At 41.7% G+C, this 26,653-nt stretch overlaps 1 protein-coding gene across 1 annotated transcript in view; it reads left to right on the top strand.

Annotated features, from left to right (window-relative positions):
- slc2a13a (solute carrier family 2 member 13a) overlaps positions 1-26,653 on the top strand; it is an 89,642-nt gene that overhangs the window by 11,205 nt on the left and 51,784 nt on the right. Inside the window, exons 2-3 of the mRNA XM_026146073.2 lie at positions 5,530-5,689; positions 7,117-7,325. Of these exons, the coding sequence (XP_026001858.1) occupies positions 5,530-5,689; positions 7,117-7,325 (369 nt within the window). The remainder of the gene's footprint in view (positions 1-5,529; positions 5,690-7,116; positions 7,326-26,653) is intronic.

Below are 26,653 nucleotides of genomic sequence, written 5' to 3'. Positions count from 1 at the left end.
AAGTATGTATCAGATTTTTCCCTTCCCCTTACTTTGCATGTTTAAGGATCCTCTGTTAGAGGATCCTAAAAAACCGGCTTCCATTACAAGAACAACATCATAACAACAACACATCCAGAAAATGTTCTGTCTGTCAAGATCATAGTCGTGGAGATTCTGAAGAAGTATCTCCCTCGTTCTTCTGATCAAGTCTCAGTCCTAGCCTTTGTACTGTGTGCCTAGAGCCCGCCTTTAGAAGACCAGACAGATCCTTTGTTAAGTGTGCTGCTTTGAGGCTGAGCCTGCCCAGACAGCAACTTCAGACTGTGTATGTGTGTTTGTGTGTGTGAGTGTTGCGAGCTGTCCTCAGTGCTGAATAGAGAGCTCATTAATAAGAAAAGAAGCATAGTGCAAGTGTCTTGGTAAAGAGACTCACACTCAAGTAAAGAAATATACTCATAACACGAGTTAATTTGTTTGTTTTTTTAGTTTTATTACTATTGAGAATTATAAAGGAATACGAATACTTGACATTACTCATATCCTGTCACTTCTTTTTTTAAGTATGTGTGCTCTAAAACAGTGATACTGATGCAGAGAGAGGCTGACACACAACAACCTGTGTTAGTTTTTAAAGACAAATATTGTATATTCATATGCCTGGAATAAGCTGGTGTAGGAAATACTAACCTTTCAACCTACTCTTCAGACATCTTGGAAGCAAGACTCTGTACATAATATGGATCACCTACACATTAAACCTTATGGAAGCTGCTCAGACATGGAAATTCATGCCGTGAAGCTCCCAGTGCACAGTTCTCATGCTGATGTTAATGCCAGAGGAATCATTGTTGCAACAATGCCATCCTAATCATAACAATACTAATAATAAAAACAATAATAATTTTATACCTGTTGCAATGGGACAGAAAATACCTGAATTCATAGATTAACAGGTGTGGCTCAGTAATTTTGTCTAATCTATAGTTTTCTAGATAAAATTATAATTTACATAATCCATTTGAAATATGATTCTGAAAGTAAATATATTATCTCCCTGAATTAGCTGGTCTTCTGTATGGCAGAGGGATCTATTTCCTGGGTAAGGAGTGAAGGAACAAAGCTTGGTTTTCCAATCCGTATTTTATTGGATCCAGTTAGATTTAACATACAATCATGATCTTTAAAATGGAATGCTGATTTCAGTGCAAATAAATGGAAAATTAATTGCAAATCTCTTCTATATTTTGACCTATATGTTATTAAGAATAATAAAAATAGTGTTTATTCTTTTAATTTTAAATTGATATCAGTTCAACTGAGTCAGGAGCACAGACTGAAAAAAGTACCATTAACAAAGCATCTGGTTGAACATCTCACAACAAGTTAACTGAGAGCAGGTCAGTAACATGATGTGGAGCGTCCCGGAACGTCGTCCTAGAAGTGTCTGTAGGGTGGGAAAACTCTGTGAAAGACTGATAGGACAAACAGTTCAAACAGTTTATCGATGTCAAAATGCAGAGGTATATAGAATCATTTCAGGAAATTCAGAGAAATCCTGCAAGCACAGTGTGCAACAGATAACCTAACATTAGAGGGAAATCATTCACAGGTGGATGCAATAGCTATCATACACGTTTGACAATGTGGAAGTCAACCATAGAAGTTCCATCCATTCGCTTACGTTTATCCTTTTCATGGGGGTGCTGGAGCCTATCCCAGCCATCTTTGGCAAGAGGCAGTGTACACCCTGGACAGGTCGCCATACTGTCGCAGGGCTAACACATATACACAAGCATTCACATCTATGGGCAATTTAGAGTTTCCAGTTAACCTTTCCCCACTAACTGCATGTCTTTGGACTGTGGGGAGAAGCCGAAGTACCCATGGAGAACCCACGCAAACACGGGGAGAACATACAAACTCCACACAGAAAGACCCCGCCCTGATGGTGGAACTGAACTCAGGACCTTCTTGCTGTGAGGCAACAGTGCTAACCGCCGTGCCACCCAACCGTAGAAGCTTTTATTACTTAATATTACAAGTAATGTTATGTGTTTTAGTCAAAGACACTTCACACTGGTTATCCAGTTCTCAAGTACAGCTCCAAAAACCTTATTGTTTTTGTTGACTGAGATTTTGTAACAGGTTATCTGCTTTTCAGAAGGTCGTTGGTTTGTTCCCCAGCTCCAGCAACCCTATGCTGAGGTGTCCTTGGTCAAGGTACTCAAACCCAGTTACCCTCTAATGGATCAACGCATTCAAAAGTGTCTGTGGATGCAGCTTGCAGTGTAAAAAGTGCTCTGAGTGATAGATGAGATTAAAAATGTGTTAAAAAATAAAATCCATTTATCATGAGCTAAACTATTAGAGCGTAAGACACAGAGAACATTTACAACTCACTGGTCTCAGGATCACCTCAGAAAACAGATGTAAGTGTTCAGTTAATTACAAACCCAAGTTGAGACTCTTTCATGTAAATAAAATAAATGCACCCAGTGTAAACATTTGGCTCGTCATGTAAAGAAAAATATGACAAAGGCGGCCCTAAACTATAGGTGTGAAATTCAACGTATATTAAAAAAGAAGAAGATATAACTGTTTTCATATTTACACTAGTATATTAAACAATTTCCAAATCATCTTTCTGTGCATTAATGAAAGAAAGGCATGTTGTACACTAATAAACAGAAAAAGTCACTGCGATGTTGGACTCCAGAGACTCAAAGTCAAAAATATTTAATCACAGATGACGGATAAGCCGAAGCGAATCGGTACACTATTTAACCTTTTTCCTGGCCTGTATGCTCAGATGGGCTCTAACATATTTTCCCCGTCACCACCTGCAGCAGCATGTGAAATGGACATGATTCATTGCTCACTAAATGTAACAACATCAGCTGTTGTATCTCGCCGGCAGGCATATGGCGGGCTATAGCAGCAGGCGGGACTTGGACGGAGATATGGTAGTGATGCATAAGGCTAAAACAGGTAGAATGATGGGAGGTGTGCATGAGGCTAGCACACGCAACAGAAGAGGAATTGAAGCAGACAAACCGCTTTGGTCATTTGTGACTTTGTTTCTTTTTGGGTTTAGATGACTTTAAAACTACAATTCCCAGGAGACTCTGCAGTAGTTTCTGTATGTGAGATGGCTCAATGCCACTGTTTTAAGTTGCTGGATGTTCCATCAGTTTTATTAAAAGCCTCCTAGCAGCACAGTTCAAGTACACGGAGAGTAATAGTCATTAGACAGGCTCAGTTCTATGTCTTTAACACTGATGGGATTTACATGTCTATTTTAGTGTGGAAAGGTTCCGGCTATTAGTTAGTGAGCCAACGATAAATAAAGACTTTTACTTCTAAGCCCTGCTAAAGCCTAGATGAACTCTCCCTGCTGAACAGCTCTGTTAGAATGACAGAGGGGTTTTTTTGTCACATTTTTTCTTTGTTTTCCTAATTTAATGTCCAGAAGAGAGGATAACACAAAGGCTTTGGCTAAAGGTGCAGCAGAGCGTGATGCTAATGCTCCTGAAGATCAGACAGGGACCGTAACAACTGAATGCTAAAGCTATAGGGAACGGCAGTACACACATCTATGCTTTTTCCCCCAGATATTTATGGTTATGCTGAGTTACACAAGGCAAAGTTTCAGAATCCTAACTTTAGTGTAACCCGTGGACGCGATAGGGTTTGTCTTGCATTCATCTTTCGGCAGGACCTCTCCAAGGCTTATAAATGCATTTCTATTAAATTGGGCTGAGCAGACAGGCTTCATTGCCAAAGAGCACTTGATTCGATTTCAGGGGGTGTTCTGGATCTCGGATTTCCGTCATCAGATGGTAATCCTTTTTTTAGCCATAACAAAGATAAAGACTTGACTCTAAATCCTTAGGGTGTGTTTGCAGTTCGAGGTTGTGTGAGAGCAGAGCGGAGTGTTTCCACGTGTGTTTTGGCGTGCCCATCCCCCAATCACGCACACGGATTTCCAATCTGACATTAAACCACAGTTTCTCTTGCAGTTCAGCTTTTATTAGTTTGTAATTTGGGGTTTTGTGCTCTTTTATTAAACGTCTCAAGATGCTGATTTTTTTGTCCTTCTTGTTTGAGAAAAAGCAGTGAACAAATTAATTTTAAAAAAGGGGGAGAAAGAAAAACATAGTAAATTTCCTCCTATCTTGCTTATTGATTTGTCTTCCCAGAGCTGCCACAGTGTGGTGCCCGCTTGGAGACAGCATGGCTCGTTTCCCAGCAAGTGGTTTCCATGGCGACGGGTAGCCACGTAGTCATGGCGGCCGTTCAGGCCAGGGCGGTGGCTGTAGGGAGGCGAGGGGTGGAGTGGGGTGGGGTGTGTAGATGGCAGACTATTAATAGAGCTTATGGGGAGCCAGCTGCAGAAAGCCTCAGCCTCATGGCACCTCGTCAGACATCCAGTCACACACGTTTTGGTCTGTGTTTTTGAGAGTGTAGAAGTGTGCATTGCCCTGTATGTGTTTGTGTGTGGTCAGCCTGTGTACCGTGTGTGAGTAGCACACTGGAAGACACTGCAGTATGCTTGTTTCTGTCTCTTGGATTTACGTCAACATCTTTGTGACATCACTGTTGGTACCGTTGAGCAAATATGGTCAAACTTACTGAAGAAGACCAAGCGTAACTTTTTGTAGGCGTTGCAAACATTACCCAAATAACTTCAATAAGTGTGTACATTTGTTTTTGTAAAAGTCGCTTACTGTATTTAAAAAAATGCTATTTTGCAGTTTAAATCATTTTCAAATTGTCCTAACAAGCCAAAGCGATAACATGTCAGATTAGTGTCACGATGATTAGTCTAGGGCCACTGCAGATTCCACAAAATTTAATTAAAATCTGTAATGTACGCTTTATTTCTGCAATTACCATGTTCGAGTGTGCATGTCTGTGGGAATGAAATGGCTGAAATGTATCACAGAAATAAAGTGATTGTGAAATGGTATGTCTGCTAACTTTAAATATGGTTAAACCGGCGTAAATATTGTTTTTCCTGATACTTGAGTGCCACTTTTGGGTCATCGGTTGGATTGAACAAAGTCTAAATGAACAGAATCAACTTCCTGGGATTTCCTTACCTCGATGACTGAGCATGACCAACTCAGTTCCTTGGGTTTGAATCCTGCCTAGGACCTTTAAGTTTGCATGTTCTCCCTGGGTCTGCATGAGTGCTCACTAGCCGCTAGGGCTTCGTTCCAGAGTCCAAAAACACAGGGATAGGTTAATTGGTGATTCTAGATTGCCCATAGTTATAAATGTGAATGTAAATAGGCTGTCTCTGACTTTTAGCACTGAGGCAAACTAGTGACTTGTGCAGGGTGTACCATGCCCCTCACCTTTAAGATGTGGAATATGCTTCAGTCCCCCCTCGACCATGAATTTCAATGCAGAAGAAAATGGATGGATAAAATGTGTTATCCATTTTGCTATATAAACTTGTAAGTCGACATTTGGAAATTCTACTTCAGCCAATAGTTCCTACTCCTAATCATCTCCTTTCCCTCTCTTTCCTCTACTGTATAGGTATTGCCTCTATGACAGTTCCCGTGTACATCGCTGAGGCCTCTCCACCCCACCTAAGGGGTCAGCTAGTCACCGTTAACACCCTCTTCATCACGGGGGGGCAGTTCACAGCCAGCCTCATCGACGGAGCCTTCAGCTATCTGCGCCATGACGGTTGGAGGTCAGACACACACTGATGAACTTTTCACATACACCTTTCACCCCCAGTGGTTATCGAACTATCGTTTGAAACACTCGACATTCACAAGTTGTCAGCCAATAATAACGCTCATTCCTGAAACTCAGTCCAAGGTCAGTTTTCCCAGTTTTCCCCTACTTTTCCAACCATTCTAGTGGCCATTTAAAAAAAAATACAGGGTTAAGGAATTCACTCTTCAAACCCCAAAGCTACATCCAAGCTCCACCTTTCACTGCACGCAAAATGTGTTATAGCACCTTCCACACCGCAATTTGTATCTCAACAGAAAAAAGAATACAGAAGCAGAACTTTTACACTTCTCACAGGATGTAAACAATGCCGCCTTCGTTAATGATAGTCATATAATCAGATGTGATAGCATCGTCTCTTTTTTGGCTTCTTAGCGTATGAAATGCCAGAAAATCTTTTCATTCCGGCTCAAACCCTCATTCAAAATGTCAACACAAGCACGGGTCAGTCTTTAGCATTTACTGGGAGCAGCTGTGCTGTTTATTGGAGCGATACTCTTGTTTTCTCTTTCTTCTGTTCGCGTCCTTTCCTCGTGTCACGCTGAATGCAGCTTCGCGGTCTTCTGAGTCTTTGAGCGGCGAGCTGCGAGATACTGTTGATAAGAATTGGTCGTTTTGAAAGGATTTGCCTCGGCTGCAGTTCTGATAGACACAAAGGAGATTGTTCGGCGAGCCTTAGATTTGTGTGATTCATAATGATAATGGAAAACCGATTGAGTTAAGATTACAGATGTTCTCAGATTGATGTCGTTGCCTTCGCAGAAGAAGAAAAACCTTGTACTTCTGGCTGTTTACTGCAGTCTCTAGCAATTTGTCATTATTACAGCCTCCTTTTACCCTTTTACTTTTCTTATATCCTCCTATTCTTTGCCTTACTGGCACATAACATGTTATGCTTGCAGAGCAATCCTGCAGTTTTTTACACTTCAGTGCAGCATAGTGTGCCTTTGCTAGGGTAAACTAATTATGCAGTGATATTAGACAGTGACGCTTTATTGTTTTGATTTTCTTTCTCAAGCAAGGCTTCTAGCAAGTGGAACTTTATCTCTAATGTGCAGCGATTAATCTAAATGCTTAATGTACATGTTAAGGTTATTTTAAGCAGAGGAATCTGAAAAAAGCCTTGACATTTTCCCCAGTGTTTAATTTTAATGAAGTAAACCACGTGTTGCTAGCTGAACTTGTCAGCATAAAGTGAATGCAGGGGAGCGTTGCTGAAACCTGATTGTTCTTGCATATGCAGTTGAATTTTGCACATCAAACCTTTTCAACCTTTCAAACCCTTCATTAGTCAAAAGCTAACAAACAAACAAAACTAAAAACAGCATTTCTGTGATCATAATTAGTCTCACTCCATGTGTTCCTTCTCTCCTCTCGCAGGTACATGTTGGGTCTGTCTGTGCTCCCCGCTGTGCTCCAATTCATGGGATTCCTCTTCCTGCCAGAGAGCCCTCGCTGGTTAATTCAGCGTGGGCTGACCCAGAAGGCCCGCCGCGTGCTCAGTCAGATCCGAGGCAACCAGAACATAGATGAGGAGTACGACAGCATCAAAAACAGCATCGAGGAAGAAGAGAAGGACAGCGGAGGAGGTGAGGGGAGGAGTCTTTTTTTCCTGATCCCTGTGTTTCTGCAAAAAAAATCAGCCCGCATGAGCAGCATAATGTTTTTGTCCTCCTTTTGTTGATTAACAAATCAACAAAGCAACATGTTCGGATTGTAACAATGCTCCAGATCCAGTGTGCTTATGGAAGGAGAAGAGAAAAAAAATCATGGAAAAAGTATATTTTTACCGCAGGTGTGATTGGATCACCAAAAATAAGCCGCAGTTAAAGGTTAGCTTGCTTTAACTCGCATAAGCAGCATGTTGTTAATTGCTGCGGTTAAAACTGCACACACGCAGTTGTGCATTTCACCACAAAGCCTGGCTCACATACGAACAGTTTCAGTGTAGTCGCTGATTTCCATGAAATGTACACTCGTTTCAAAGAGCACCTCACAGCTATGTTAACACCTCACATCTGACAGAGTCACAGCCCAGAGCCTTGAAGGCAGCGTCTTCCTTTCCAATCATTCTAATGTGATCTCAGTGAGCCTGACGTGACTGTTTATGCTCTCCTCCTGCTGCGTGATGAGGTCCTTTTCTGCTTAAAGAACAATAGTTGCCCCGTTGCGTGCCCTTGACTCCTACGGCGCTGGTGGTGACCTGCCAGTCAAACAGCGCGAGCTGTAACGTGGCATTATACATCTGATGATTCTGTTGACACAATTTGAGTTTCTGAAGGGGGAGTTCTTATCTTTTGTCTGTCCTTGCGTAATGGGGTTTGGTGTTCAAGATCATTTTCATCACTTCCTTTAATAAATTAAATGAATGCTCCATTTTTGACAGTATTTGGAGTGGCTTTGTGCTAAATAAAAAGAACTGGGCGTAGGTTGTCTCTTTTGTTTCAACAGTGCTCTGAAAATGTTACAGATTACTTTTTTTTTAAATTTCGACATCCTGTGCTTCACACTGAGATTATTCAACAGTGCAAATAGAGATCTCAGGTAGAAAGGGAGCTGAAGGGAGACAAGGAAAAGGCAGAGAAAATGCTTCCTTCTTCACGGTCAATTATTGTGTGAGCTGACCTTTGCTCGACCAACCACATCATAAAAGGCTCTGCCGGCGTGAGCCGACAATATTGGACTAGGTTGGCAGAATGGGGCCGACTGAGCTTCATTAGCTAATATTTTGGCAATCAATACATTTGCTGAGTTCAATGCCTGTGTGTAATGGACACTCACTGCCTGAACCTGCAAATCATTTTCCCAAAATCTCTTTTTAAATCTTGCTCAAACCGGGCTATGGGTACACAGTCTCTTAATGCATGCATGCGCACGCACAAATACAACAGTGTTTATTCACTTTTATCTCACTGTTTATCTGCACTCTGCTCTTTCTTTCGTTTTTTGGTATGTGTGTGTGTGTGTGTGTGTGTGTGTGTGTGTGTGTGTGTGTGTGTGTGTGTGTGTGTGTGTGTGTGTGTGTGTGTGTGTGTCTGCACGAGAGAGACACAAATGCACCGGAAAAACTCTTGTTGTTTCCCCACAGCAAGAGTAGTCAGTTTCAGTGGCATGCACAAGACTGTTAGTGATGTGGTAAGCCCAGACCATCAAGTGTGCATGAAATTTGATTTGTAGGAACTGCAAAAAAAATGCTGTCCATACAAAATCTCAATTTAGACAAATCTCTACTTTGAATCCAGGGACTGAATCAGCTTCCATTGGGAAGAAAGAATGCCGCTGCTATTACTTGGCAATAAGCTTTACCGTTGATTTTAATGGCCAGATGTAAGACAACAAAGATGGTTGCCGTTGGTTTTATGCCAAGCTTTAGAGCTTTTAAAAAAATAAAAAGCAGCCAGAAGCAGAGCACGGGGTGAGGAGGTGGTTTTAAAGGCTTTTTGTAAAAGTCTTTGAGGTGCAGATGGCACAGAGAGAGAGCCAAGGGTCGACTGAAGGCAGCTTCCCAGACAGACTGCTACCAAAACAGGTTGGCAGTGCGGTAAAGGAGCAAAGAATGACAGTGGCAAGTTTGTGCTGCTGGTGAATAAGACTGGGAATGCACTGGGTGTTTGTCTCTGTGCACAGTTTTATTGTGTCTTTTTGCATAGCTTCAAGTCTTTTGTTTTCAAAATTCAAAATGCTCCTCTGTCTGACTTCCTGCCCTCCTCATCTGCTCCATGCAGTATGAGGCAAATTTTGTTCAAAAGGAGAATGGACATGTACTTTTTGCAACACAACTTCTCCTCCTGGGACTTTTCTGAAATGTGCTGCAGGGATTCTGGTGGAATCACAAGCACTGACTTGAGTTACTACGGCCAAAGCCACTACCCTTGGTTGGATTTAAGGAGGAGATTAAGCCAGCAGGCTAGCTGTTAAAGGGCACTGTTACTAGGTGTAGATTAGGAAATGATTAGCAAGTATTTCATAACATAAAGATACACTATGGACAAAAGTACTAGGCCACCTACACATTACATCTACATGACCGGCTCAGCTAGTTTTATTGTCATACACAGTAAAGAAACGTGTTTTCCTGAACAATGCGATTCTTCCTTCTGAAAAAAATATAAAAATGATAAGAAAAATAAACCATAATTTAAAAACTATATACAACAGTTCTAAAGAAGCATACACACAATATAAATAAAATAAAAGAATCTGAGCTGCAATAAGCTACGATTACTGTGCACTTCAGAATGCTACATCAGCTGTATGTGCCGTAGACGGAACTCTGCGATAGTAAATACTGCAGAGAGGGCAGTGGAGTCCTAATGATCTCTTTATCAGTCTTCACCACACTCTGCAGGCATTTGCAGTCCAAAGCATTGGCGTTGCCATGCCACACTATGATGTAGCTGGTCAAGAAGCTCTCAGCTATGCCGCTGCAGAAGCTGAAGAATGCCGAACTTCCACAGCTCCTGAGAAAATACAGTCACTGTTGAGCCCTCTTGATCAGCTGTGTGCTGTTAAATGTCCGGGTGAGGTCCTCACTGATGTAGACGCCCATGTATTTAAAGCTGCTCACCCTCTCCACTTAAAGCTCCCGGATGAAAACTGGCCAGTAGGGTCTCCTCTTCTTCCTCATGTCTGCTATCATGTCCTCTATCATCTCCACACTATCAGACCTCTTGATTAAGTCAGAGTTGCGTCAGCAGGAGTTCAGAATTTGGGTTGTCATATGAAACATCAACATAAGTTCAACTTCACTACAAAAAAACGACCAGAACTTTGAATCTCTAATTCTGTAACATCGGGTAAATTGGCATTAAAATAACAGAATATACAAACAACAGACTGTGACTACAGTTATGTCCAGTGTTGGTCAAGTTACTTGAAAAAAGTAATCAGTAACTACTTATCGATTACTTCCCCAAAAAAGTAATCCCGTTACTTTACTGATTACTTATTTTCAAAAGTAATTAATTACTTAGTTACTTAGTTACTTTTTAGAAACACGATTTACAACCTGAATAGGTGATAAAGCGATAGATCTTTCAGCCCAATTCTACTTTTTCTACATAATCCATCATACAAAATGTAATCAAATGGAAAAGTCTCTTTTTAAAACTTGTTTTATTAGTTTTCTTTTAACTTTATGCATCAAGCAAAAAATTTAATCATATGCAACATTCTCTGACTGGAAGAAATTAGTTTAACATTTAAACCTATTTTCTGCACATTCCAGCACATAAAATAAAATATTTTTTGTGTTACCACTCACTCTTTCAAATAGATGCAAGTAAAACACAGCAGAAAATAAATAACATCAAAGACTAGCGGTCCTGTCGCTCTATTTTCACCTGTAAAGCAGGAGTGGGGTAGGCGGAGGTTTACCCTGGTGCAGGTGTGCCGCAGCGGTCAGTGGAAGAATCCGGGAGTTTCTCTGTGAGTTTCCCATTACGTGGCAGCGCACTCCCGGAGCTTGCTTGGAAGTTTAGGGGGGTTTTTTGCTGTAAAAAGAAGTTTTCTTCCCACGCACAGCGGACGCTAATGTTTTTGTCACTTTTTATGGAATCAAACTCAAAGTAAGGTCAGTACTTCCACGCTTTAAACGCTGCACGCTCATACTCTCTCCTGCACTCGATATATGATCCATTGTTGATCTGCACACAGCTGTTGTTACAAACGTCACACTCGCTTACGTCACTGTCATGAGACATTCTCGCAAAAAAATCACGGTTTTAGAAACGCAGTAACGCAGCGTTCCTACGGGAAAGTAACGGTAATCTAATTACTGTTTTTGCAATAGTAATCCCTTACTTTACTCGTTACCTGAAAAAAGTAATCAGATTACAGTAACGCATTACTGCCCATCTCTAGTTATGTCCTGCTAACAGTAACCTAGACGTGGTGACCGTGGTTCAGAGGGTTGGGAACTTGGGAAGCTACCACCTACTGGTGATGGTTAGAGGGACCGATGGAGCGATATGGCAGCCTTGCGTCTGTCAGTCTGCCCCAGGGCAGACTTAATTTCAACATCCTGTGCTTTACACTGAGATTATTGAACACTGCAAATAGAGATCTCAGGCAGAAAGGGAGCTGAAGGGAGACAAGGAAAAGGCAGAGAAAATGCTTCCTTCTTCACGGTCAATTATTGTGGAGCTGACCTTTGCTCGACCAACCACATCATAAAAGGCTCTGCCAGCGTGAGCCGACAATATTGGACTAGGTTGGCAGAATGGGGCCGAATGAGCTGTAGTCGGTCAGCTGTAGCTACAACTGTAGCTTCCCACCACCAGTGTGGGAATGTGAGAGTGAATGAATAGTGGAATTGTAAAGCGCTTTGAGGGTAAATGCAGTCCATTATTAGTAGTAGTCTGTTATGTATTTACAGTACCCAAATCTCAAATCTAATATATTTGAAAATAACCTACGAATATATTGGGCATGCGGTGTATGGCACAAGTTAATTTTATCTGGATGTTTTGATAGCATGGAGTTTTACTATAACATCTTACCTTTAAAAAGAACATCTCAATCTCTGTGCTGTTATATCTCTATGGCACGGCTAGTGTATGTTGCTCACTTCCATGATTATTGCAAGGCTGATCCGCCATTGCTGTAAAAAAACAAGGTCCACTGGTGTGAATGGAGATGCCACAACATTTGGTTTCTCTGCACACCATGTACTCCATAGTTTGTAAGGCAGTGTACTGTAACTTTCTGCCACTTGGTGATGGAGTTGCCATGGCTGCTTCCACTTTGCATTAATACCAGTTACAGTTCATCATGGAATATCGGAGTGAAGAAATTTCACAAGCTGACTTCTTGCAATGGTGGAATTCTGTTCAGTGACCTCTTAGAAAATCCCATTCTGTCACGTATGTTTGCAAAGCCAGACTGCATGACTTGCTGCTTGATTTTATACAGGGTATGAACGCTCAGGAGGATATTAGAGTGGATACACCTGGACACACAGCTGAAGAAAGTCTAACTAAAGAGACAGGGAAACAAAAGTGAACATAGTGCACACATGACGAGGGATTAAAAAAAACAGGAAGTAACACTGAGACCAGGACTAAGACATATGAACTTGACAGAACTACATTGGGATAAGACTGGGGAAACAGAAAGGTAAGCAAACATGGAAACAAGACTGACTTCCACAGGAGATGCTGAGCACAAGACACAAAGGCGAGACTAGGACAAGGACAGAGGAACTAACACAATCAAACAAGCAAATCAAAGCTATCAAACAATGAATGATAAATATTGATACCAAAACCCAGAACCACTTGGAAATACTACACTCAAGACAAAATAATGCAGTGTTTTAACTCAAATGATCTCTCAAATCCTGAGAACAGAGAAAACTGAGAAAAATATGCTCACAAAAATGGAAGAAATAAAGAATACAAAGAGAATCAAAGTGAAGACATTGCAAGCAATGTATGTATTCACTTCATTTAAAAGGAACAGTTCTTGCAAAGCAAAATCATGTGTGCAAAGATAAGAGCTGGAACCATATGAGGGATAAAAGAAAAAGACATAAGTGTATAGCATATTAAACCGATTTGAAAACTCACATGAAGACACAAAAGCCCCTGAAGGTCACAGCAGATTGTGACACATTTGATTATTTAGAAACCACCACTTTATTAAAATAAACAGTGAAGATGTTATGGTCTGTATTTTTGAGGGTAAAGTCTTTCAGGGATGTGCTGCCCAAAAAACACCTTTTTCTTAATGAAAACAGTGTCTTAAAACAACAGCTGAAACACTTCTACGTCCATCTAACTACTTACAGCTTGGAGATCATAAAATCACAAATATTTGCAGTATTTGTGATGTTTTTTAGCTGTGTTTTGATATACTGAGCCCGGAGAGCAGTGAAGGAGAGCAAAGAGCACCCGTGTTTAGCGGGCAAGAGGAAAATCAAGTGAAAAGCCGAGAGAGCTGCAGAAGAAGAACGAGAGTATCAGGGAGGGAAAAAACAGCTGGGGCTAAAGGAGAACAGAGGAAATTGGTTTCGTCCTCCAGCTAATCAACCTTGACAGGAGAGTACACCATGTCTCTGGAAGGAGTGGCATCCATAGATCCCCTGGGTCCACATTGCGAGCAGTGAGGAAGAGCCTTTAATCTCGTGCTCTCGCACAAATAATCACACACTGATGTACAAAAGCAGACACTCACACAAGCAGCGCCGTGTCTCTTCTTGTGGGACTCAGTGTGTGTCCAGCGGTTTTGTTTTCATTTCAGTGTCTCTCCTCCCCATCGCTATAACTCAGCTGTGCAGCCATCGCCAGTCACACAGCATGTAGGCTGCTTGTTATCTTGTAGCCAGCGGTTAACATTTGGGCTCAATGTGAAATATGTGTCATAAAGCCAACACCCAGACTTTTAGGAATGTTGTTGTTTCCGGTTTTGGCTTCTCCCCATTTCCAATCAGTGTGGTGGAAAAGAGAACAATGGTTCGGGTTTTTCGCTGCTACTGTGCACACAGTCCCCTCTTAATTTAGTTGTTAGGATGATAAAAATGGGTCGAGAGGGATTGAACTGGCAGGATGCCCATTGCACATAAAGTGAAACTGTTATAAAGAAATTCCAGATAATACAGTTGCTTTCTACAGAACTCACTCAGCACGTAGTCTTCCAACACACATACACTGAATCTCCCCACTCAGCATCAGCTTCCCCCTGAAAGTGCATGAACTAAACCAAAATAAAACTGACAACTGCAACATTTGCAGTAAGCTTGAGCTTATCTGGACTAGAAGATAAGCCTCCGTAGATGGCTTCTGACAAGTCAATCCATTTTACCATTAAATGGATTTTTTTTTAATAAAGAAAATGAATGCCAGCAAAAGCAAATCTTAACAATTATACTGAGAGAAGCATAATAAATTATTTTAAAATAATGCAGTGTTCTTTGGGTCATACTTCTCATAATTATGCTATTGTATTTATTTTATTATTATTATTGATCATTTTTTGCCTTAAATAGATAGCACACCAGTGAAGATAGACAGACAGGGAAACAGGGAGAGAGAGGGGGAAGACATGCATTGAAGGACCCGAGAGCTGGACTCAAACATGGGCGGCTGCACTCGGGCCATGTGGCATTTGGCCGCTTGTTCACCCAATGAACCGAACTGACATCCCATATGGGAAGATTTTAATGTCTGCTCAACTTTTATTGGGAATTGTTAAATACAATCAGAGTCTAATATAACTTGTCAATCAAATGTGCCAAACTTGTGTCGTTTTACTTCTAGTCCTAGTTGGTGGCACATGTACATGATTTTTGTCAGCCGAGACTGTAAAAATCTTTTTGCGTGACATTATCATAAGCAGGCAAAAGGGTAGATGCAACACGACACATTATTTGACTTTCACTTCTCTGCTGAACTAAAAACAAATATTGCTCATTTTTCCACTTCAAATTCATTGTAGGTTTTCTTTTTCGTGATTTTATAGCACATGTGCAGAAAGTCTTTCTTTTCCTGATGATTTGTAGCACTAATTGGTAAAAGCAGCTGTTATTTTGTTTTAAGGTTACTCACTAATCTAAGCTGAAGCACATTTTAATTCATGACCACCATCTGCACATCATTTCTTAGCTGCATCGCTAGTACCATTTGCAATTTAAATGCAGGGTCGACATATGACCTGTATACCATCTGTTGCTTAGCAACAAGACAGATGAAAAGAACAGAGAGATTGGTTGAGACAAATGGATAGCTAACAAAATATGTTATTTTACAAAATAACAAATTAAAAATAATATAAAGAAAACATCTGGCTACTCAGTCTAGACTTAGGTGACTGACTGATGGGTTGAAGCCAGGACAGTCCAAGTTCAGTCATCTTGCCTGCCGATCACATTCCCTTTCAAAAGTCTGTGAGCCAGTACAAAGAAACTTGCTTGTTAATTTTGGACCCAGATCAAATCTATTTTTTAATTTTGTCCAATTTATGTATTAATTCAAGTGCAAAAGTACACATTTATATGTACTGTATGTGTGGCCAGTCTATCCATAAAAACATGCTTCAGTATTTTACAGGAGAGAGATGGAATGACTAGTGAGCCATCTCATCTCAGCAGCTAACAGCCAGGTCTCTACAATAACCAACACATGATCCATAGAAAACAAAGTCCATGATTGATTAAAAGAATTATTTGGCAGTAGACATCAGTGCAAGTTGTTTGCAACGCACACACCAGAAAAACATATGGTAATTCAGAGTGTTTCATACCAGAGAATCAGTACCTTGTTTTTAAGCCTTAAGCCAAATGAGAGCAAAAGCCCATTTTGGTGGCAAGTCAGAGAAAAACATAAAAACAATAAGTGTTCAATTCACATGCTAAAATAAACAAACCATAAACTAAAAGGTGGTTTGAGCTCAAAAACAAACGTATGCTGGTAATAATCTTAATATAACATATGATCTGGTTTTCATAGGAATATTCACAATAGATTGAGTCATTAAGTAAAGAACAGTGCTATCAAAGCCTTTTTATAAAATGGCAAATATGGAACAGCATCAGTGGTCACAACAAAATCGGTAACCCTCTTTGTCGAGCTACACAAAGGTGTAACTTACCTTTAATAGTACTGCAATGCGGCAAAGCAGCAAGTACATCTAGAAAGAAGGAGCAAAGTAGCAGAGTTGGTGTTTTGGGGTTTTTTAGCCAGTCTTGTTTATAGCCTTAAATTGGAGACTATGACTATCAATAGTCATCACTCTCCCCTAGGAGCATTTCTCCTGGTTGTTAGCAACACAAAAGGGAAGATGTTACTAATGGAAGCTAGTTTACAGCTGAGAGATGGATAGCTTATATTCACTGATTTTAAACACTTACAAAATGCAAGGATAAATATTCCACATAGTCTGTAGACCCTTTAGTTTCCAAGAGCCTGGCATGGGCGGAGGCTCAAGGGCAAGCATCTGGTGGCCAAACTTTAGCCCACGAGGTCTGGCTGGGCTCAGCCCAAAAAAGCTACATGGGTCTGTCCCAACACTAGAGTGAGGAACTAGAGGCCCTGGCTTCCAAAACTGTCTTGTGGCACATGGAATGTCACCTCTCTGGTGGGGTAGGAGCCTGAGTTAATGTGTGAGGTTGGGAGATACCAACTAGATATAGTTAGGCTCACCTCAATACGTACCTATACCAATACCTTGGGCTCTAGAACTAGTTTCCTGGGGACGGACTGGACCCTGTTCCATTTTGAAGTCAGCCTAGGTGAGAGGCTGCCCAAGGCCAAGGATCAGGTCCTGGCTGTCGTTTGTGCCTATGCACCGAAAAGAAAAAAAAGAGTTCAGAGTACCCAGTCTCCTTAACGCCCACATGGGAAGGATACTATGACTTGGAGGGCTTGATTGAGCGGCAGTGCTCTATTATTGGAACCCTTGCTAGGCATAGCTTGTCCATAATGAACGCTATGTTCAAGCATAAGGGTGTTCGTAAGTGCATGTGGCACCAGGACACCCTAGGTCGCAGGTCAATGATTCATTTTGTAATCGTATCATCAGATCTGCGTCTGTATGTCTTGGACACTTGGGTAAAGACAGGTGATGAGCTGTTAACTGATCACCACCATTTGGGTAGTGGGTTGTGAAGAAAGGGAGCAAAGAAGGGAGGAGCAAGATGCCCCTCCCCGGGGGAGCTGGCCCCAGGGAGGGGCATCTTGCTCCCCATCCCCGGCTGCCTCCCTCTTCCCGCTCCAACACACCCACCCACACAAGTAAGGCCTTGGGGTGCGGGTGTGTCACCAGGGTGCAGGGGAGGCATACCCCCCCCCCCCCCCCTTTCCCCTTCTGGCCACCTGTGCCTCAATTTAACTCCACAACTTAGACATCCACATTACTCACACTCTTACACTTACATATAGGGCCTTGAGGGTGGGCACGTTAACAGCGACGGTCTGTGTATTATACCCCACCTCTGGCGCCGGTGCCCACCTCTCAATTTTAAATCCATGTAGACATTGAGGGTTCTTGGGAGGGGCCGTGCTAACACCTGCTGCTCTCTGGCTGCAGCACCATGCTCTCCCGTGTTTTAAATGCACCTTAGAACAACACTCAGCAACACTACACATGAGCGCGAGGAGGGAGGTTTGGGGTCTTCACACACCCCTGTTCTCTGCTGGCCATCAGGGCGGGGGGGCTGGGAGGAGGTGTTGGCCATCCAATTGGGATCTGGGATGCGGGGCCTCCCTGCTGCTGCGGAGCCTGGGGCAGTCTGCTTGCCTCCACCCCGGGGGAAAGGGTAACATCTCCTGGGTCTAGGTGCCGTTTCCCCCTCTAGGGGCGATGGTACCTGGTCCCGGGGTATAGAGTATGTTTGGGGAGTGTGATTGTGTGTACAGTGTCCATGTATGTCTATCCTTACGTTGGGTGAGTGCTGACTATTTGTATATGTGTGCATGAGGGTGGGAATGCATGTTTGTGTCTGTGTGTGCCTGTTTGTCTGTGTTTATATGTCAGGTCGGGTCTTACACTCCACCTCTCTGGGAACTCCCAGGCCCTCCAAAGTATGGAGGCCTATCTCCCCTCACCACACTCCCTGCCAGTAACTGATGCCCTCAGGGGTCGGTGCGTTGGTGGTTCTTGGTGTCCGGGGCTGGGCGCTCAGGTATGTACCAGCTCACTCCCGGTGACTACTTGGCGGGGCCTGGTGCCTGTTGCTCGGTCAGGCCTCTTCCGGGGCAAAGGGGGCCCTCGGGCCTCTGGGCCTGCGGCTCGGTTCACTCTGGCACAACTGGCTGCCGCCAGTGCAGCCCCCTGTGGCTTTTGCTCCGTGGTTACTGGGTGACCCCTCATCTGGGGCTCTCCTCAGCTCTTCCCAGGAGGGTGGCACGGATGCCCCTCCGGTGGTCCTCCTTGGGCTCTCGCACTCTGGGGCCTCTGGATGTCTGAAGCCTGGATCTCTTCCATGCCGGCTTCATGCCCTGGGGGACGGGGCTATGGCTCTCTACATCCCCTAGCAGATCGTTACATGGGGAAACCTTTTGAATACAAGCGCGCTGATCCACACAGATGAGCACACGGGTGTTCACTGTTGGTGTTGTGTTTAGTATGTTGCTCTGTTTGTTTGTTTTTTGCTTTTTTTCTCTTCTTTTTCTCTCAACAGGTGATCCAGGAGATTTTTTTCTCTTCTTTCTCTTTTTAAGTGCCCTTTCTCATTGTCCCTCTTCCCTTCTTTTTTCTTTTCCTTCATCTTTCTTTTTCCCTTTCATATCCCTCAGTCATGTCTGTCCCGTCTGTAACAGCTGAAAATAAAATAAAATAAATGAAAAAAATTAAAAGGTTGGGTAGTGGGTTGGATCAGGTGGCAGGGGGGCTTCTATGCTCAGATTGCTGCACCTGTGACCCAAACCAAGCGATAAAAGATGGATGGATGGATGGATGGACATATTGTTGCTGCTGTCTTGACTATTTTATTCTTTCTCAGAATTGTGTAAAATAATAGTGGCTTGAAATAGTTTATTTTGAAATGTGATTCTGTGGCAGAAGAAGTTCAATGTAAGAGTTTTTTTCATGCAGTGTAATGGGATTTGTGCTAAACACTACTCATTAAAGGTTGTAAAACAACATAAAGGCCAGAATGCAGGTTAAAAGAATAGCAAGCATTCAATCAATGGGTCTTTTTTGCCCTTTAGAATAGTTTGAAGTCATCTGTTACTTTGTAACCAAGGAATTTAACCAGAGCAACCAGGTTCACTCCTCAGACCCGATAATTAACCTTCTTCTATGGTGACCGGCCCTTTGTCTTTCTAATTTATGGCCAGTGGCTCAATTCATGTCTCCTGCAAGGACAATGTAGATGTTTACCTGTAGTCCATGGTGTGTGTGTGTGTGTGTGTGTGTGTGTGTGTGTGTGTGTGTGTGTGTGTGTGTGTATCTATGTGTTGGCAACTGGTAAAAGAAAAGCTCACTGGTTGCCATAGAAACACTTCTCACTTCCCTTCTTCCTCTCACCCCAGACATAACAGTGATTATCTGTGTGTAACCTCTCCCTTTCTTCCCCTCTCACACAAATTTACACACTTAAAAGATGACAAAGTGTCAAAGATGTAAAAGGCCCCATGGTCAAAAAGCTGCAAAGTGATTATGGGATTATGATAAACGACAGCAGACAAAGACTAGCGTCACCTCGTACCTAGATGGAGGTACTATGAATATTATTTTTATTGTTGAAAAGAGTGCTCAGTCACAGCTGAGTCACTCAAAGAGTTTGGGGATAGAACCTTTTGAAGAAATTAAAAAGTTTATTTAAATTTTGACATGCAAAATATTGTTTTTGTCTTTGACTGGTTTTTGTATTTTTGGTGCATCAAGCTGATGTGGAAGGGGGGGATATATAAAGCATCTATTTTGATCGTTTGAAACACATTCAGAGATGTGGTGATTATGTGTTGTCAGCTCCAAGTCAATGAGGTCTGATTACTGTCTTTTCAGCCTTAGAGGTGGAGAGGAGGTGGGAGGAAAAGAGAGGAGTGGAGGACAGGTCGAAGAGAAAGTGAAGTGGAAAATGGAGGTGTTGGGGCAGCAATTATGATGGAGCAGCAATATTGTGGCAATACCACAGGCCAAGTCTGTCAGCCATTATATTGCCATTCTTCACAAGCAACTTCATATTGCGCAGCATTGACCACATTGATTTCTTTGGAAAGCTTGTTCATAACAATTCTTGTTCCAAACAACACATGTAACGTTACAACAGCAAAGGGCACGTCTGGTCACTGAGTGAACGAGGCAGCATCAAGCAGTAGATCAATTTACCCACAGCTACATGACATTTCTGTAATGAAGAGCTATGGAAATTGTTTTTTAATCTAAAGCTATCAAGGCTAAAGTAAAAGCTACACCAAAATGTTTGGATATTCTTAGTCTAGAAATGCTTTGTTTTTAAATTTGTAATACTGTTAGTTTCTAAACATCATTTGACAGGCAGATGGCAAATACCTATTGTCAATATAAAACACTTAACCCTCTTTGCACTTGAAGAGTGTCTTTAAAAAAGTGTCTTTCTACTTTATTGTGCCTGCGCGTCTTGGTATGCATTTACTTCCTTTCTTCATTTTGTTTGCACAAACTGTCACACAGAATTAGACAGTAGATTCTCCTCAAGTCCTAAAGCACCACCCTGTCAACCCTTTAAGAAAAGAAGCATTAAAATTTGTGCTCTTTCTTTACCTAGATTGACAACTTCATTGTTTACCTGTTCTTTAGACTATTATTAGTATTTGATTGGCCCCTAGATGCTGCTTTAAAATGGGTCAGTACTGCTTATAAAGTCAGTAAGTTTTAGATGTTGACACATTATCGGAATGTTATGTTGTTGTGGTAAAAATACAGCGGCATTCATGCCTTTATGTTCAGGTAGTGCGTACTGGATGAAAAACAGCAGAGTGTCGTAAAACCAAAACAGTGAGCTGAAAGAAGCTAAAAGTGTCTATAAACTGGAGGGAATGGAACTGAGACACAAATCTTTCTTTTTTATTTATTTTTCTCTCAGGTGCAAACATACAATAGCTTCGTCAAGACTCCTAAATAACTATACATAATAAATAATCGACAACAAGCTGTTGATTATTCGTTTACGCTGTTTTAAACACATTTGTTGCCGACAGGAGAGGTGCAGAGTGTCCTCTGGTGGACAAACTATGCAACATCAGCACTCATAGCATGACTGAAGGGTGTTTCTCCCGTCTCTTCTTTACTTTTTAAAATGTTGATTCATTGGCAGATAAAATTACTCGCTCATACAGATATTAGCGTATAGCTATTATTGAGCTGGGTATTAATACATGAGTACATGGTGGTATTAATACATTTTTCCTGAAATATCTCTTTAAAGAATGTTTGCTTTTAGTCTACTTCCACAGAAAGAAAAAAAAAGTCTAAGAGAAAAAAGAAATCAGCCAATGTCAAGCACTTCAACACCAGTTTGGAGCACTACAATCACTGCATCGCATAAGACATCCTTGTGGGCACAGGTAGGAATAAAGATGAATGGATATATTGTTTCCAAATGAATATGGCTTTATCTGAAAGCTATAAAAGCAGTGAATGTTCACGCTCAATAGTCACGCATAAGCACATCGGTCAAGGCGTAGAGTCAAATGGAGCCTTGTATCAGTTGCCTTTTTTCAGTATTTATTGGTCCAAAGCAATCTCCTCTTTAACCTGCTGTTCTGGCTTATTCTGGACTCGTTTCCAACCATCTGTTTCCAGGTAATTAAATGGTACACTGTGTTAGCGATCAACAAAAGAGCGCTGGATTTATGTTCCTGCCATGATTTTCTAAATTACTGACTGCACGCCATTATAATCACTACTTACTCATTAGGAACACGCGGGTACGAGCATGCTACACACAGACACACACCTTGCGCGTGTCTGTGGGAGTTACTAGACCTACGTATCACACTGATCATTAATAATGCAGGCTATTTGAACATTTTATGAAACTTTACTGCTGCTCTGTCTCTGCTTAAATCCGTGAGGAAATCAATATGATATCAAGGCTTCAAACAGTTTGGAGCTACAACAGCATCTTCAAGCATAGCCCGTTTATATTTAAAATTAGGTTTATAGGACTGGTATTTGTTCAAATGCATTACCGTTTAAATGTTTAATATTTGATAAATCCAACGTTTCAATGGGAGCAGCAGTCATCTGACGTCCACGCTTGTAGATATTTTCTGCCCTACTCAAAAATAGGACTTAATTGGATGTAAACACAGATTTCTCTGCTGCTTTTCAAATAACTGTGCTTTTCGCTTTCCTCTCCATGTGCTACAGATTATACGTTCCAAACTAAATGTTTTGATAGAAGACTTTCATGGCAATTACACATTTTTGACCATGTTGCCATTCATTTCAGCAATAATTTGCTGGTAAGCAGGGTGGAGTGCAGGGAAATGAAACTGAAAGTCCCAACTGGGAATTTATTATAGAGGCTGCATTAGTATAGGAGGAAAAGCAAGGCCAGCTGCTCCTGATGAAAGCAAAGAGGGGAGATTAGGGACTTATCTCTCTCTTTATGTCAGTAATTGCTTTCTATCTAGGCATTCTTGCAAGTCCCAAAAAAACACAACGACCCATCCATTCATCCCCATCCATGTTCTCTAGTATCTTATTGCTGTTCAGCTGCACAATTTCAAAGATCTTTTGCCAGCAGATATTTTTAGGTGTCTTCATTTCATCCCGAAAAGTCAATACACTGAGCGCACACTGAGGAGGATGCGAATTGCCTATTATTTTCACAAGAATGAACAGGTAAGCTTAAAAACTTCTTAGGAGACTCATGGAAACATTAAGCAGCTTACAGATTCAGGAGATGAGTTGATGAGCGAATGCAGGCTTCTAGTAATCGCATTTTCACAGAAAAACAATTAATTGACTGTTTAGGCCACTGTAAGGGAAAACGAAAGCGCAAGCTTGGAGTTTTAAATCTTTCAGAATTACCAAAAAATCCATATTGTTAAGACTAAACCGAAAGCTTTAAGAAATACTGTAGTCATTTTTTTGTCCCCAGCTCAAGAATAGTCTAGAAAAATCTCCACTGAGTTATCTGCATCTGAGACTCTGAAGACGTGCATTTTGAATGTTCTGCTGCATTCTGGCCTTGATTAATCATCACTTAACTGAAAATGTAAGAAGAACAAAAAGACATTTTTAATGGCACCGCTGGAGCTTTTCACCGTGTTGAATCCAAGAGCACGATTTGATTGAAATCAAGGCTATTTTAATGTGACGATATAAAAAAGATGCTGTTCTTCAGTCCCAGCTTGAAGATGCAGTGAAAGTGTGACTCATCAAGAGGTACTTTATTCAATTAAAGCATGCCTATTGATTTAGCATGTTTTGGGTTCTGAACCACCGGGGAACACTCAGTGAAATTAACAAGCACAAAGATTGTATGACTCATACGTTACATCCATAGTTCTGGGTTTATTAGGTCAGTCAGTTATCTTTTGAAAAGTTATTATCTGAATAGATTTTAATGGGAAATTGGGAAATGAGACATTCAGATGTAAAGGGAAGAAGGCCTTTGTTCCCTGTTTTCCCAAAGCCGCTCTGACTCAGCACGTCTTTGTTCTCTGTGTGCCTTGGTATCCATGTCTCTAAGGAAGACCCCTGTCATTTGCATTAGGGCAGGTGTGCGTTTTGGAAGTCATGAATCTCAATAACTCATTAAACTGAGTGCCAGTAGATTTCAAAATGGCGCCAGAGATTTAATTACAAGCCAAAACACTCTCAAGTCATTAACATCTTTCTCAACTCTGCTATACAGCATATGGCATGAAAGTGGTGTAACTGGAGGCAGGAGGTAAAGATTAATCTCATTTTTGGTAACGTAGGCAGGGTGGTTTTAATAATTGCAGTGACAAGTGTTCAGAATTCATGACTGCTGGGTTTTTTCCCCTCAGTTGGTTTCCCTTGCATAGTAAAACAAATGTTTTCAACCCACTTGAAGCCATGAATTTAAGCTACGTGAAAGATGGATCTCACTGCCTAACATATTCATTAGTGAGGGTTCCTCTAGTGGCCTTTTTGGGTGTGGCCATCACAGTTTTTGAAAACAGGCTGGACAAGTAGGCGGTGGACTAAGAAACTGAAGAAACAACACACTCGATCACAAGGTAGCCAGGCTCTAAAGCATACTCTGCACATAACTTTAGGGATGAATAAAGTATTCTGATTCTGAAAAGGATGATAATTAAAAAAACAAACATCACAGTGAGTTGAAAAGCTTTGAACTAGAAACTAACACCCTAAACTAATTGAAAGCAGTCTTGAAAGGTCACACATCCAATGAGAAGCAAGGTGATTTTCTCACGCCAGACATCTTTTTGCAACCCAAAGAGATGCTCACTACTGGCTATTAGAAAAAGAACCGATTCATGCATTGGCTTCACGTTTAGCAGCATCTTAAAACCCCGATCTTTAAAAAAGCCGGGATGCTATGTAAATGTAAATAAGTAAAGTCTCATGTTTTATTTACAACAGAAGATAATGCATTTATAACACATGAAATAACATATGAAACAATTAAACTGAAACACTTTACCATCTCATGAAGCATTTTAGAGCGGCAGAGTTTCTCCGAAGTAAAGATGGGCAGTGGTTCACAAATTTACAAGTTGTGGAACAATATCAGAATACTGTTACACAATGTCAAATTTTTAAGACATTACAGTACATAATAGCATCAAAAGATTCAGAGAATCTGGAGAAATTTGTGTGCAAGGGACAAGACTGAAAATCAGTATTTGATACTGGGAAGCATGTCCCTCACTAAGGTGAAGCATGCACCCACAATGTCTCACAGGAAGTTTTGATTTTGCTATGCTTTTGTTTTGAAGTCCATTAACTACTCTCTCCGTCTTTGGAGGTCAACTTCCTGAAAGCCTGAGTCATGCAGTGCACACATCATTACAGCCTAATGATGTTCACCTGAAAGGAGTTCTCCAATTATCCACTGATAGTGTTTGTAGTTAAACCATCAGATGAGAGCTGGGGGGGAGTGGGCTGAAGTTTCAGTTTCATTCGATTTAGTTAGTTTGTATATAATTTAGCTGGGTGTTTGTAATCAGATATATGTGAGGTGTGTTAGAATAACTGCAGTATTTAACTGTATAGGTTTTTTGTAGCTGGGCTATGTCGGGGGAAAATCTTTTAAATTTTATTGGTGGTGGTATGACCAGCATCTATTTAAGGAGATTATTTTTAGATGTGTCGATGGTGAGCATGTTAAACCTCTGTACATGGATAAAAGAATATATTCAGAGCTCTGAAAAATGACTGAAGGCTCGTGTGGTTGTTTTTTCCCGCCTGGTCCCCTTCACATTACCTTGTGACCGCTACAGATGCCAAAAAACAGCCACGATTCTGTCATGGAAATCACTACATGAACTCAGAAACCACTTTCTGCGAACACAGGTCAACATTCCAACCACAAATGCAGGTTAAATGCAGGTTATTGATCCAGAAAGAGTGCCATCGTCAACTGAACATAAAATGAGGCAAAATGGAAAACTGTTCTGATGTCTAATAGTTAGAAATGTGACATTGTTTTTGGAAAACACTGACGCTACATCCTCCGAACTAAAAAGAAGAGGGGCAATCCAGTTCATTATCGCGCCTTAGTTCAAAAGCCTGCATCTCTGATGGCCATTAATGCCTATGGAATTGGCATCTTGAAAGGCGCCATGAATGAAAGGGACATATGCTCCAACCAGGCGATGTCTTTTTCAGGAAAAGTCTTAACTATTTCAGCAAGGCAATGCCAAACCACATAGTGCATCTATTACAACAGCATGGCTTCATTCTAGAAGAGTCTGGGTGTTGAACAGGTGCTGAACCAGGGTGCAGAGGAGGCTACCCCCCCCCCCCCCCCCCTCAATTTTATCCCACAACTTAGACATTCACATTACTCACACTCTCATTACACATACATATAGGATTGGTCATCAGGGTGTACACCTCACCCCTGGCGTCGTTGCCCACCTCTCAATTTTGAATACACGTAGACATTGAGGGCTAGCAGGAGGGACCATGCGCTTACCTGCTGCTCTCTGGCAGGTAGCTCCATGCCCTCCTGGGTTTTAAATGCACCTTAGAACACACATGCATCAACACTACAATGAGCGGGTGGAGGGAGGTTTGGAGTCTTCTCTCACCCCCGTTCTCTGCGGCCTGCTGGAGCGGGGGGGCTAGGAGGAGTTGGCCGTCCGACTGCGGTCTGGAGTGTGGGGCCTGCCTGCTGCTGCGGAGTCGGGGCGGTCTGCCTCCCCCCACCGCAGGGAAAAGGGTGACACCACCTGGGTCTGGGTGCAGTTCCCCCCTCCAGGGGCAAGGGTACCTAGACCCGGTTTGTAGAGTACGCTTGGGGAGTGTGATCGTGTGTACAGCATCTCTT

Source organism: Astatotilapia calliptera, chromosome 17, assembly GCF_964374335.1.
Source record: "Astatotilapia calliptera chromosome 17, fAstCal68.1, whole genome shotgun sequence".
Lineage (NCBI taxonomy): Eukaryota > Metazoa > Chordata > Actinopteri > Cichliformes > Cichlidae > Astatotilapia > Astatotilapia calliptera.
This window is presented reverse-complemented; position numbering and strand designations above follow the sequence as displayed.